Genomic DNA, 14,744 nt, shown 5'->3' on the forward strand with positions numbered 1-14,744 from the left:
TATTAAAAAGTGAATACTTTATGAAATATTTCATATTTTATATTGAAAATTATTAGGATAAAATATGAAATATCTTGGAAAATATTCACTTTTCGATGATCTTATTCTAATGCTTTATATATATATATATATATATATATATATATATAATTCAATTAAAAAATTTTAAATTTAGATTTGATTTTAACAGCGCTATCTGGCAATTAAGCAATTAGATGGATTTTTAAACGTTATAATTTTTGTGTAAAACATTTTTTGTAAAATATTTTCTGAAATATTAGACCGTTGCAGGATTTTTCGAATATCCTATATACAAAACAAATATATAAATGTTGGCGTGCAGAATGTTTCGAGCGAATTTAATGTTTGCGTAATTACGGATTTTCGATTTAACGCGTATAATATATACAATATGTAATGTGTGTAGCTTGTCTCGTATAACATAGATATATTTCTCCGAAAGAATAATTTAAAAATTTAGACTATTATACGTTGCCAATCGTGTCAAGCCGTTTGAAGCTGTTTCAGTCCTGCCTCATTACCTGCGAGAGGAACTCTCGGTCGTACAGGTGATCCAGAACTATCACCTAAGATGTCACTCGCGGTATTTCGTATTTCTGCCCAATCCCTCAGAATATCTTCGTTTGTCGTACTGGAAGAAGCACGATTGCAAAATCTAATAAATACGCTGCAAAGGTTCTAATCCAATAAATTGCAACATAGTTATTCTCATTACAGTTGCAACGACGACAAATATTCTGAAAACTAACTTTGTCGTGATATTTAAGGTTTTAATTACAATATTTAAAAATCCTTCGCGAGAAATAATTTTCAGTAACTAAATCTTAATTAATTTCAATCCTGAGAACGACAGTATGTCTCTGTTTCGTCTAAATCCAATTTATGAGAATATTTACGATTATAGATTTATAATGCAATAAAGAAATATGATTAAATGCAATACGTGGAAATATTTGTAAAAACATACTTTGTCGAAGTAACCGTGAATCTTATGACGTATTTTCCATGCAGAGCGGCTGGCACGCAATGAAGCCGACCTCGTGAATTAAGCTTCTTTAGTAAACGCTCCGTCAAAGTATTCTCGCCCCGAAGACGGAAAACTACCATGCCGAGGTGCCTCGTTGCAGGAATTTCAAAGCGTGTATCGGCTAAAACCAGTGCCTCGAATTTTTGCGCTAGCCTCACACCCTGCGAACATGTGTTTCGAGTTGCATATTTTATTCGTTATGTGTGAAATAAAAAATAATTAAATTTAGTTTGGTGTACCTTTCAAAAATTGCACTTTGTTTACCTCACGTATATGTTTTTGCAAGCCAATAATTCCGTAATTCCTGATGACGAACCACAGTTTCAGCGCCCTGAATCTCTTAGACAAGGGAATTTGCCAGTGCTGAAATTATTACAATGAAATTATTAAGCAAATAATGTATTTTATATTTTATTAAACGCATAATTACGTAATATCGAAAAAATCTATTAAAATTTTAAAGACAATTAAAAATATTCGGTTATTTTATTCTTTAAACCTTATTTAAAATAAATTATTTTTTATTTTACGATACATTGTTATAAGATGCATTTAAAACTCGTTGCTTACCATATAATCGATTGCGAGACCTGTGCAGAAATAAGATTTTTTAAATAAAATCGCATTTTTATTTGCACATTGATAAATAATTATCGATAAGTAACGCAATATTCATAGGCGAAAATTAACTGCTAATTTTCCATCGAAGATAAAAATTAAATTACATGGTTACCTGAATTTTCATGCTTCAAATATAGCGGATCTACATTAAAGGTCCTATGTAGCGCTTGGCTATTTTTCACCCTGAAACAGATCGCGCAGACCGACGAGAAATGTTAATATCCTATTTCTTCTCTGGTTATCTATATATATTTGATTACCTATCGTTCGATAAACACGGAAAACGTGTTTTCCTTAAGCTGATTTTCCGATTCACTTTGTCCACGTTTTCCAGCGTGCTTTATCGAATCTGCGCGCGCATTATTTACAGAAAGGAATTATTTACGGAAAGAATTATTCGTGGAAAACTGTATCGAATATTTACTTTAAACTGCTCTCACGAGATATATATAGTTGACACAATTTTTCGCGAGATCTCGTATCGCCAATTTTTATGCTTCCAAATACATTTATCAGATGTTACTCCGTGCTATCGACTTTAATCGTAATTGAAATAATATTCCGAAAGATTGCGAACCGCGTTCAATCGTTGGAACAGTCTCCAAAGCGGAAATTGCGGAAGGAACGGAAAAAGATGACCGTGCATCCGCGACCCGACCAATAAAACGAAAATTATGGGACAATAGTTATTCTTACGAAGCGCGCGCGATTCACGTTCCAGAGAAAGTCAGCCACGGATTAATAAAGAAAGCCGCTGATACTTGTTGTGTGTAATTGATAAAGGGAAATGGCTTTATCGTGATGTTATTGCTCTTACCACATAGCTGTGCAATCAAAATGGACCATGAGCCATTTGCTGGGGTTGAAGGCGATAGAGTCGGCGAGCTCCACTCCTTGAAGCCAACCGCGAAATTCAGGGCATACGAACGCGCTGCCCGCATACGCCGCGTCGATGTGCAGCCATAAACCGTTCTGTTGACCTGCGGGAGTATCATAAAATATTTCGGACTATCGCAACGCTTTGGGACAAATTCGCGAAAAAGAACAATTTAACATTAAGCGTAACTGATATCTCGAGGGCATGCTTAGAGTATTTAGTTTGTAGTTAATGTTTTATGTACTCACATATCGGCCCAATTTCTTTGAGATTATCGAAGGAGCACGCACCGGTGGTTCCTAGCGTTACGCATACCTACATAAATAATAAAATTGTTTCATACATATTAATAAGAAAAGAAGTCTTTCTTATTTAAATAATTAAATTAATTAACGAACCGTTGCTTTCTTTTGACGGTTCGAAAACTAAAACGCATTGAGATGAATCCAAATATATTTTTCAAAATAATACAACGCTTATTATGTTTAATCTGATATAATATAACACCTAGTATGTGTGTGCGTGTGTGTATGTACATGTCAAGAAAACGGAGATTTAAACTTCTTGAGGGAACGGTACAATTATAAAATGCGATATAATAAAATCGTACTTAATATAATGACTAACAATTTGCTTTAAGATCATTCGTGAAAACTCTGCCTTTTTCCAAAGATAGAATTTAATCCCTCACAGATAAAGTGATGATTGCTCTATATAATGAACTGCCCTTGAATAAGTATCGACTCTTGAGAGCGATATTCAATGTAACTTCGTCTAAAACGCGTCGTATAAATTGGCGATCACGTTAACAAACTCACAGAAAATATCGCTTTATCAGAGAAAATCTTCAACTGTGATATAAATTTGTCGTCCCAAATAAGAGAGACTTAAAGCGGACTAGGAAGTTCCTGCGGGACCAACTAGCGTAACGCCAATCCGACTTGGCTCGCCAACGTCATCTCTTTCTGCTTGCAGGGAATACGCCAATAATTGGCGGACTGGTCGGTCTATGCGTATACTTGAACTACTAGCTTATGCAACTACAGTGCAGCTATAGTAATCACAGATTTAGTCCCTATAAAGTTATTATAGCCACCATATTTTCTACGACTCCATTGTTGCAAACATAACAAACGGATAATATAAAAAAATTACTAATAATGATCGCGGAAAATTGTATGAAAAAATGTCATGCTTTTTGTAAAGACATTTAATTTAATGAGAGACACGATAATTAATAGATATGTGCAATTAATAAATGTGTAGCAGATAAATATTATATTATTTATTAAATATAATGTATTATATAATATGTAATATATAATAATATTTAATATTAATTTAATAATAAAATATTAAATATTAATATTAAATATTAAATTTAATATTAAAATTTAATAATAAAATATTAAGTATTATATTATTAATATTAATTTAATATTATAACATTATTATTAAATAGATGCACAATACATTTCAATGACCATGATTTTATTACATTTAAGTAAGAAAAGTTTTATTATTCGCGATATGATAAGATACTAAAGCTACTATAATAAATTAATGAATCAATATTGTTCAGTAATTATTATAGTGCACGTCGAAGTTTTGATAATTCGAGTATCGAGAGTAAAATGTTTTTCGGTAAAATACAGGACGACCGAATGTACTATACGGTAATTTCGGTAAAATACAGGAATGCCGAATGTATTTAAGAAATTATCTGTGTTGATGCATTACAATGTATCCGAAACAACGTGTCTCACAAAGAAATATTAAAAGTATTAGGTAAGAAGAATTGAGAAGAAACTTACGAAGAAAGGAAGCAGGCCCTCTGCTTGGTCGTGCGTTATTGCCTCGAGTAAAGCGTCGCCTCTCATGCTTAGCTCATTGTCTGATTCGATATATCGCATTCGGACTAGTCCTATGAGTCCAGCCTTCTCCACACTTGAATGTGCCTGTTATGTGAGTAACAATAATGACAAGAGAAACGCACAATCAGACGAGGATCTTAGAATATTGAATTTATTTTACAGTTGCAGGAAAATTTTTATTTTTATCGCTTTTCACATTTTAGAAACTGAAACATTGACGAAATATCAGTAAACATTTTTCTATCGCTCATCGAAATCTGATATCTTTCTAACTGCTCCAATCTCGAAAAATGTTAATTTTGAAATCCACAATGCGCATTTACGCGCACTTTCTTCGACAAAATCGCGGGCGAAGAGTGGAGAAAAAGCATTTCTTGATTTTCTCCGCACCATCATCCGAGGACATTCGCAACGAAATCCTTTAATATTCAAGGAAACTCCTGTCCAAGTGCGAATAAATATCACCATTTATCCGTATTTATCCTGGCTCTAAGCGAACTGTAAAAAGCCCTCGGAGGACTGCCTGAGAGTCTCCATTCGTCGCGATACGCAGTATTTATCGCCCCTACTCCCATTAACGCTAGTTATTTCTCCTCTCTGCCTTTTCCGCGTGATTGCTCCCAACTGTCGCATACTTTCGAATAAAGTGTCACGAGAGCGTTTGTACTCTCGTTTTATCTCTCGGGCGCCTCTGCTTCGGCCTTCTCGCGCTCGATCGTGAAGATTGAAAGCATTGTGACTACGAACCTGATCCGAGCAGTAAGCGACGAGTCGCGAGTTGATCTCGGTCGCCATACGCTCCGGATCGTTCTCTTGCACATCCCTGATCGCTCTGGTCCTGGCCGCGAGCAAACACACCAGCGTGGCTTCCGATGCCGTTGTTTGAATAACGCCGCCGCCGCCGGAGCCACCCGGTCGATGTAAGAAATCCTCGGTTAGACCGATCATTTTGCCCAGCCAATTCATAACGATCGTCTCCAATTCGGTGCACGCCGGACTGGAAGCCTATGTGAAATAATGCGGTAATTTGAAATTGAAAATTACGTTGTTACGAGGCGACTGACAATTCGAACGGTCTGCAAGTCAAAAGACGAAAATTGGAGTATTTCCGAATATCGATCTGTAAAACTCGTATCTATTAATCGTCAAATAATTGAGAGACATTAATGACGTATATAAAATGATTTCCAAATTAAACAATGTATTTTATACGAGTTACGTACAATGAAAAACTTTGTGTTAAATTTAACACATTTTACGTGTCTCAAAAGGTCTACACAAATTTTGGTGTTAATTTAACACAAGATGAATGCGTCGAAAAGTAACACAAATATTATATCAGAAATTAACACCAAATTCGTGCATAAAAAGTTAAAAGTATAAAATTACAATTATCTTGAATCATTCGCGAAATAACGAGACGGACTGTTTAAAATGTATTTGGATATTCGCGATAGGACCGAAATACGAAATGTACGACTCTTATTACGACGCTCACCCACGTAAAACCCAGACAGTTTATGGCGTCAGCCAACATGTCGCCCAACAGACTGGCGGGTGAATTCAAAGCTGGAAAGTAGGCGTGCATGTGCGGACTCTGCCAATGCGTCACACCCGGCATGATGCACTTCTCGATGTCGGCAAATATATCCTCCCAAGGCTCGCCGTCCACCGGCGCTGACGACGGTAGGACGTTCCTCAGGTATCCCGGCGAGACCGCTGGATACACGCGCCGAGAACGGATGTTGCCCAGGTAATCGGCGATGTAATCCACCATTTCTTTGCCTGCGCGATATTTTACGTATACTTTGCAATAATCATCTTGTACGGATCTTGTACGTTTGAAAGTTACTCGGTCAGTCAAAAGGTTTGATTTAATTCTTTAGTCGATTTTATTTTACATTCGAAACAAATTTATTATTAAATAAATGATTCACTAATTAATTATTATTAGATAATTAGCTGTTGGCGATGAATCATAAACGGCGATTATTTGTTATTTTCGGTTGATGAAAAATTCGTTTTCATCGAATGCAATAAAATCGAATTTTATTAAAAAATCGAACGAAACTTTTCGACTGATCCATACATGTGAAGTAAATGTTCTCTATTCGCAAATCGTGCGCTTTGATGCGACGCGTGTAATACTTTGCGATTCGATATATCGGTTTACGTGACAGTTCCGTGGATGTTTTTTCTCAACCGTGGCGAATCAATTCCTCGATTACTTACGAAATGACGAATTATGAAAATTGTTTCTGAAACATTTTCCCTTCTTGACTTCGACTATCGAGATCCATTTAACTGTCAGTACTTTATATCGCGAGACGCTAACGCGGTAGAATTGAAAATCGTTGGTAAATACATTGCAATGATTAAGTTTGCGAAGGCCCTTCGCTAAAAGTTTAGCGCGTCCGTCACCCGTGATTGAAAGCAACCGAGAAACAAAAGATAGACTTTGAGGTATCGAGAGGCTATTCTGTGCTAAGGCAAAGACGAGATTTTACAAAGACTGCATTCTTTTCCGCACAATGTCGTGATTCAATCGTCTTGCAGTTGTTTAGAAAGCGGAATCACTCTTTCCGAGATACACATTATCTCGGATCAAAAGCACGTTATCCGAACGTGTATTTCTTTCCCGCAGAGAGGGGAACAAATAGTTTCCTCAAACTGCCCTTTCGTCATTTAGTCGTAATTTAGTCGAGCCGGAGAGCTGCCCCCGCGAAGAAAGAAAGAAAGAAAAGAGTAAATAAAATTTATCTTATCCATGGTTGTGTTGGCAACAATTATGGATAAATGAATAATCTCACGTCGCGATGTAAAGCAACACGTATTGGCGCTAAATCAATCCTAATACGCTGAAACGATAGGGCAGAACGGCCGACTACGGATTGAAATCGCGGGGGGGGGGGATCGAATTCAAGCCGAGTCGTAGTTCCGAAGCGTGTGACTTAAATTGTAATGTCGGGATGCCGTATCGGAAACAATATCGCACCTGCGAGGGCTTTACCAATTCTATCGGTGATCTCTATTTATCGGCGACGTTTCAGCGTCGCGCGATCATTGTCCCGGAATTGCTTGATTTATTATATCTATCGGGCGGATTTTCTACAACGCGTCACTCCGATTCTCACGAACTTTGTTTCTACACTGATACGTGTATTTATGCGCACGATTAAATTCGCTTGAACATTAATTCTTTAGACAAAGTTACAGAACATGACGAAAATTTTATTTTATAGAACGATCTCGCGCCAATAAATCTATAAAGCAATTATACGTTTTATCTTTTTTTTAATTCTATATTTATACGTATGTATTCACTTACCATGTCTGCGATATTCTTCCAAATTCATCCTACCTGCAACAATCCACAAAGAACATGACGGTTATTATCTATTAATCGTTAACTTTTACATCGCACGAGGATGCTCGAAACACTTAGAAAAAGAAATCAGAATAATGTCTCTTACTACAGCCGTGTAACAATATTTCATTAAAATATCAATTCTCTTTTCTCGCGGAAAATGCTGCGAAAGGTCTTTCTGTTGCAATCGACTGACAACGATGATCGAGTGATGCGTAAACAAAGGACCTTCCCTCCCAGAAAAAGTAACAATCGTTAAATGTCAGACGTGATGCTTTCTTGACGAAATATTATTACCCTTTGAAAATAGCGCGTCGCGCATATAGCTACGCGTAAGAAAAAATCATTTATACGCACGAGTAGGAAAATTGAATTAAGAGGAAAATTGAAAATAACGATTTATATCGAGACGCTGATCCTAATGCGGCAGCGTTGCTTACGTTGGCTCGTTGATCATACCTTATTGATAGCATGTGACGACTCCTCGATTTCTCAAAGCTCGAAGATTCCTACACACTGATCTAGACTCGGCGGCGCGAGTCGACGCTGCGAGAAGTCGATTTCTGCTCACGAAGACGATGACGAGAATCCGCGAGATTCGCTGACGACGAGAGATTCTCACGCGGGAGCCGCGCCGATCACGAGAGAGCGAGCGAGCGAGCGATGTTGACCTAGCGCGTAAATTCGCAATGCGAGTTCATCGTTAATTTCTACGGATTCACCATCGATCGCCGCTGGCGTCACATGGCCGTCGAGCTTGTTAGGATATCTCGTCACGGCCTAGAACCAGATCGCTCGTCATCGGGTCGTCTTTGCCAATAAGTACGGTGAGGCGTTTCAAGACGGACATGTAACACACTTGAGCCACGATCGCACCGCTCGGCCGCAAACGGCTGTCCCCACGCGGGCGGACTCCGCGTCGAAATTTTCGCGAGTCACTATTCGTCCGTCGCCTAGAAAGTAGACGAAGGATTTTCCAACATCTTTGCTTGCAAATGTTTCCAAGTCAGGGAGTATCCTTCCGTTACATTTTTCGTCACATTTTTATTTAAATTACAACCTCATGTATCGCGGTGAATTTATAATTTCTGTTATAATAAAATTCCCTTGATATCAACTTTTGGTCGGTCGAGCGTCCCGTGGAAATACGTGACGCGAGCCGATAATCGTTGATGGAGTAAAGTCACGCATACGTGACTATCAAAATGACCATCAAAATATTAGATAAAAATAAATAGCGTTTATGAGCATTTGAAGCAGTTAATCTTATCGGTCGAATTGCGCGAATGTAATGTATGTCTGCATTGACGTACTTTTGCCCTGAACTAAAAATTTATCTTTAAACTTGTATACTGCCCGTGTTATGCCGAGACACGTACTATTTCTTGAAAATTTGCATTCGTTCTCAAACATGTGAAGCGAAGTAGAGACAAGGATAAATGTCGCGTGTTCGTAAGTAGTGGCTAATCTCGTTTCGGAAAACACAGAATCCCACTCTTAGCCAACGCAAGGATCCAATGTGTCCTCTCGTGTCCAGTCGTATACTCTACGCATAAATAAACTCGAAACATGTCCGATCTTAGATAGCGATTAGTAATCAAACTTAGATCCTTAGACAACTTCGCCAATATTTCCGCGGCCCAAATTTTATTCAACCAGTGATATTTTATAGCACATAGCAATAGCGAAATAATATATAATTATATGTAATAAATAAATAATGCATAATAAATAATATACTCTATTTAATAATTACACTATTTAAAAATTATCCCTGTTAAAAATAATCACTATTAAAAATTTTATCCCTATTTTTGGAGGTTTTAAAAAAAAAATGATAAAGTATTAACCTTTGCAAACAATTAAAATTGCTAAAAAAAGAATTGGATCTAATTGTCGCGTTTAAAATCCAGCGATAGCTCTTATATATTACATCTCGTTATGTACTCAAAGATAAATTCAAAAAAATGTTCTAACAATTGTTTTTAACGGTTCTAACTGTTCATAAAGGCTCATATTTTATAATTTGTATTTCTTTAAAACTTTCTAAAGAACGGAGAGAAAATTTAAATAGATTATAAATTATATTTCGCAATTATCACACACGATATATTATGATATATCATGGGTTAAATAAAATTTGGGCCGAGGAAATGTTGGCGAAATTGCCCAAGAACAGTTTTAAGGGTCCACTAAATTCTGATGGCCCTATATATACCCGATTTCATCACTTGGCTACAACGGTTGTCCCAACTCGAACAGGCGACTCCAAGCCGCGTTGAAATTTTCACGGGTCATTCATCCGTCGCCTAAAAAGCAGACTAAGAATTTTCTGAAATCTTTTCCTGCAAATGTTTCCAAGTTAGAGGTGTCGCATTTTTTTTTTATTTAAATTACAGCCTCGTATATCGCGGTGAGTTTATAATTTATGTTATAATAAAATTCCCTTGATATCAGTTCTTGAACGGTCGAGTGTCTCGCGGAAACACGTGACATGAACCGATAATCGTTGACGGAGTGAAGTCACGTATACGTGACAATGGCCATCAAATTGTTAAGTGAAAATATATCACTTTTAACGGAAATTCAAAGCGGCCAATCTTATCGGGCGAAATGCATTTGCACGATATCTATCCGATATACCGATATAGGTGAATAATATACGAAAACTGAATCGTACGAAGGGACTGATCGATTTACACATTTTTTTTCACTCGGTTTACAACGCCGTCCAATGAAAAATGTAACTTTTCTCAGCCCGCAATATCTATCGACGCTATGGAGAAAAACCGTCTGTTTATATGCGGAGAGAAATGGGATATAATTTCTCCAGTTCCCATTTTTTCGTTTCTCTAAAAATCAATTCCTTGTGTTTCAATATTTGCATTTTTACGGTTTCTTTGCTCATCAAACATACCAAAGAAATAAATGTATTTGTAAATTTCGCATCAAACTGAGAACGAGAAAGCTGTTTCGATCACAGGTTGGCCAGGATCGCGGCCTATCGGACAAGACGGTCCTCGCGAAGGCAGAAAGAATCGCGAGACTAGCACGGAACGGAAAATCGAATCGGTCGCAGGCAGTCGCGAGGATCTGAAGCCAGAATGACGCCCGGTGATATTAAAAGCTCGTCCTTCCTCTGTTTCCGCTTCCGACTTTTGTAATTTCCCGTAGCTTTCACCGTCGCCACGCGGTTTGCTGAAGGATTTATCCGCGATGCCGCCACCGCCGCCGCTGGCCGTCCGCGGATTCTCCGTCAGTGATTCGCAATTCATCGAAGAAAATGCCAGCAAATGTCAGTTAGGCCAGTAACGTTCTCGAATCGCTCCCTAGTGATTATCGAATAATCCAATTTCGTCGATTTGCGAATCAAGTATCAATGCTATTTTTAATCTTACTGTATATTGCAATTTTATGAAAACTAACCTAAAGCCAGAACTTTATATGTTGCTTTGTATATAAAATTCATATGCATATAAAATTTAAAATATTTCTATCGAGTTGTCTCTCATAATTAACTCTTTTCGATTTATTATTATTATTATTATTATTATTAGCCAAAGAAGATTAAATATCTTCTGGCAATGTCTGTCAGGGTAAAATTATAATGATAATAAATATCACTTTAATTGGGACCACAGAATCGGAAGCGATAGAATTGCGCTGATATTTCGAGTTGCCTCTTGCCGGACATTTAAATGATAATTGTATATTTCTTGCAATGTCATTCGTCTCTTGATATAATAATAATTTATAATGTAATTTACCTTATATTGTATACAAATAAAAATAATAGGTACTTTTATGTACATATAACGTAATAGTATGTATATTTAACTTGAGGAGAGATAAGTAGCTGTACTTTAAGAGAGTATTTTATTCATTCCGATTGAGAAAAGTCAGATAAGTATTGCTCTTTCTATAGAAGCGTTTTCTTTCTTAGTTAAAAATTCATTTTCTCGTTGCGACAAAATCACATAAAAAAGCTTCTTTCTGTGACTCATGACGAATATAATAAGGACATGTCTACATATAATACTAAACTCCAACGGTTATATTTTAATTGCTCCTCTGCCTCTTTTTCTCTTTCTGTCTTTTTGCGAAACGTTCTCAGATATTCCATGTTGGAAGTTGTCGTGCGAGAGTCACGAAACACGATAAACAGTCGATCGGAGCCGCACGTACGATATTGTCAGAAAGCTTAGAGTGAATAGGAGTCTGCGAGACGATAGATAGCAGCAAAATATTATAGGAAAAATTATCCAAAGTTATTAAAAATTATTATTAAAAATTATGAAAAGTTTATAATGCTGAATTGTACCGGAATTATTATTGAAATTATGTGCACGGAGAAAATATAAAAATTATCACATAACTATTGATAAAATTATGACGTTGTAGTCTTTAAAAAAAATGTGTTGTAATCTTTAGTGATGTGTATACATAATATACATCACTAAAGATTACACAACACACTTAATAATTTCAATGGCAATTCCGATACGCTCCAGCATTACAAAATTTTGTGATAATTTTTACTACAATATTTCCTCCGCGTAGGTCGTTCTTGCTTTAATTAATTATAATCGATACAGTTAGTAAAAACGAATTAAATGTTAAAACGATACACGTGGCGCCTATATCAAATGATAATGACATCTCATACCGATTCCGACTTGTTTACGTATACGATGAGCTTTTCTCATCGGCGATTGACACTATCGTCTATCTTGTCAAAATGATTTTTCGGATTCCGTAATTGTAATTACTCGATTCTACGTCACGACATGAACATCGCAGAGTGTCATCGCGGATTGAATCATCGCGGATTGAATCACATCATGTAAGGATCTGCGTAAGGATAACGAATGTAGATAGATCTTCTCTCGAGGATGGTGTAAACAAATTCGACAAATGTATCGCGAACATCTTTGTATTTTGCATTCCACGCGTTTTATTAAACGAAATCACGATAACTTTTGAATAAAAAAAAAAAGAAAATGTAATGAAATGAAAAGCGAAAGCAACGCAAGTTGCTAATCTCTCTCTCTCTCTCTCTCTCCTTCTCTCTTTGTACGCACGTGCAAAATCACATTTCAAAGTTAACTTTCTTGTTTGGGCGAAACAAACTCTTCTCATTAACGTATTATCTCATTTTCTATCTACATTGCAACGCGGGAAACACGAGTCTCGCTTTGACAGATGGACTCTAAAGTGTTCATGACAGTTGGTGTGCACACATATTCGAAAGCATTCTCGCGAGCAACTTGCCCACTCATATGCAAGGAAACACCAAAAAACTACTAAAACCTACTTTTTGACGCACGTTAATTTAGAGCGTCGGCGATCGGCTGGCTTGGTCGGAAGTCCCACGTCGGTCGCTCAGATCGTGACGAATTAAGTCGAGGATATGATAACTTGAAGTCACAAGATACGGGAAATACTATCGTGGTCGTCTGCCGGACGGCCCCGTACGTCTCCCTTTTTCGTTGTCGAGCAGGAAATATCCGTGGCGGAAGCGGCGGATCGGCAGAATGCGTGCCGCTCAACAAGTGGCTGCTTTTATACAGCCGCGCGCTCTCCGCGTACGATCCCTCTGATAGCGCAAGCGTAACGAGGAACCGTGGAAGGATGATGAGTTCTGTGACCACAATCCACCGCCGGGGGGGGGCAACACCCACTACGTTGAAAACAACAGTTTGTCCCATTTTAACAAAGATCTGTCAAAATGAAATGAATATCCGTCCGGCGGTGCTTGAAAATGTATAAAAATAACTGTAATAATAATATCAGAAATGAATCGGAGAATTTTAACGGTAAATATCAGGGTTAAATAAATTAATTTTCTTTTTAACAGGTAGAAAAATTAAGACTCTGATGGTATACATCAATAATAACAAGTGAAAATATACAGGTAAATAAAGATCTAACGTCGATGTATTAAAGTGTTACGTCCTGGAAGAGGACGAACGCAACAAAATTGTTTACTCACGCACTGGCAAGTCCTAAACGTGAAGTAAGAATAGATGATGGACGCATTAGGAACCATACGGTACGTTTAGTGGCGGCCATTGTAATCTTATCTTTATTACAGTAGCGCTTGCGCAATCATATAATTAACACATTGTTAACCGGTCACGAGTTAACTCGTGTCTTCCTGCTCAAACGTTGCTGAGTAAACTCGTGATCGATGCAAGATACATTTGCGCGATCGAAACAAGATACATTTGCAAAACCTATTGTGTACCATTACACGTAGGTGATTGCTACACCGTTTATCATAACAAAAAGAAATATTAAAAGTTAAATATTAAATGAAATTTATTGAAGTTTATTTATATTGTTTCACTTCCACATTTAATTACGAAATAATAGCCGATGACATGAGATAAATTCTAAGTAAAATTGCCGGTCAACAATGTGTCAAAAAAGTATTAGGAACTTTGGTTTAAAATTGATTTTTAAATAAAAATGTTATAATAATTATTAACCCTTTGCACTCGAGGGCTCCGGAGCGGAGCCATTTAAAATTTGTCTTCAAACTCTTCAAACTCAAATGCAAATAGCAAGAGCGGAATATCCTATACACAATAGTTTTTACGATTTGTCTTTGTCCTTATGTTATGAACTGAAAGTTATTTGCATTGTCTCCATAGCGGAGTCCTCGAGTTTGAAGACAAATTTTAAATGGCTCCGCTCCGGAGTCCTAGAGTGCAAAGGGTTAAAAAACAATTTTTTTAACCCCTTGACATACAATGACGTGTCTGACTCGTCATTCATTTCATGGGCCACTGTAGACTTTAACGAGTCTGACTCGTCAAGCGCTTTTTTCGGCGGACGCCGTGCAGTTTACAATTAGATTACATAGTTGCTAAAATGCTAAAATGTACTCTTTCTCAGCTTTCACGTAACTGTTCAGTTGAGCGAAATTAAATAGTATTTTTTGGTCGCATTAAG

At 37.0% G+C, this 14,744-nt stretch overlaps 1 protein-coding gene across 2 annotated transcripts in view; it reads right to left on the reverse strand.

Annotated features, from left to right (window-relative positions):
* The window catches only part of LOC106744317 (histidine decarboxylase), a 16,414-nt gene extending 3,110 nt beyond the window's left edge, over positions 1–13,304 (reverse strand). The window contains exons 1-12 of one of the 2 annotated variants that reach the window (XM_014618990.1): positions 13,102–13,304; positions 7,749–7,781; positions 5,919–6,205; positions 5,168–5,425; positions 4,361–4,504; positions 2,795–2,861; positions 2,487–2,649; positions 1,782–1,852; positions 1,619–1,638; positions 1,313–1,411; positions 989–1,209; positions 543–652 (exon numbers count right to left, since the gene is read on the reverse strand). In XM_014618990.1, coding sequence (XP_014474476.1) covers positions 543–652; positions 989–1,209; positions 1,313–1,411; positions 1,619–1,638; positions 1,782–1,852; positions 2,487–2,649; positions 2,795–2,861; positions 4,361–4,504; positions 5,168–5,425; positions 5,919–6,205; positions 7,749–7,776 — 1,468 coding nt within the window. In that variant the 5' untranslated portion in view covers positions 7,777–7,781; positions 13,102–13,304. Of the gene's footprint in view, positions 1–542; positions 653–988; positions 1,210–1,312; positions 1,412–1,618; positions 1,639–1,781; positions 1,853–2,486; positions 2,650–2,794; positions 2,862–4,360; positions 4,505–5,167; positions 5,426–5,918; positions 6,206–7,748; positions 7,782–8,246; positions 8,447–13,101 lie in introns of those variants that run through there. The other variant, XM_014618995.1, reaches the window with a different exon arrangement.
* Between the last annotated feature and the right edge of the window lie 1,440 nt (positions 13,305–14,744).

Source organism: Dinoponera quadriceps, unplaced genomic scaffold (genome assembly GCF_001313825.1).
Source record: "Dinoponera quadriceps isolate SergipeBrazil2010 unplaced genomic scaffold, ASM131382v1 scaffold9, whole genome shotgun sequence".
NCBI classification, from domain to species: domain Eukaryota; kingdom Metazoa; phylum Arthropoda; class Insecta; order Hymenoptera; family Formicidae; genus Dinoponera; species Dinoponera quadriceps.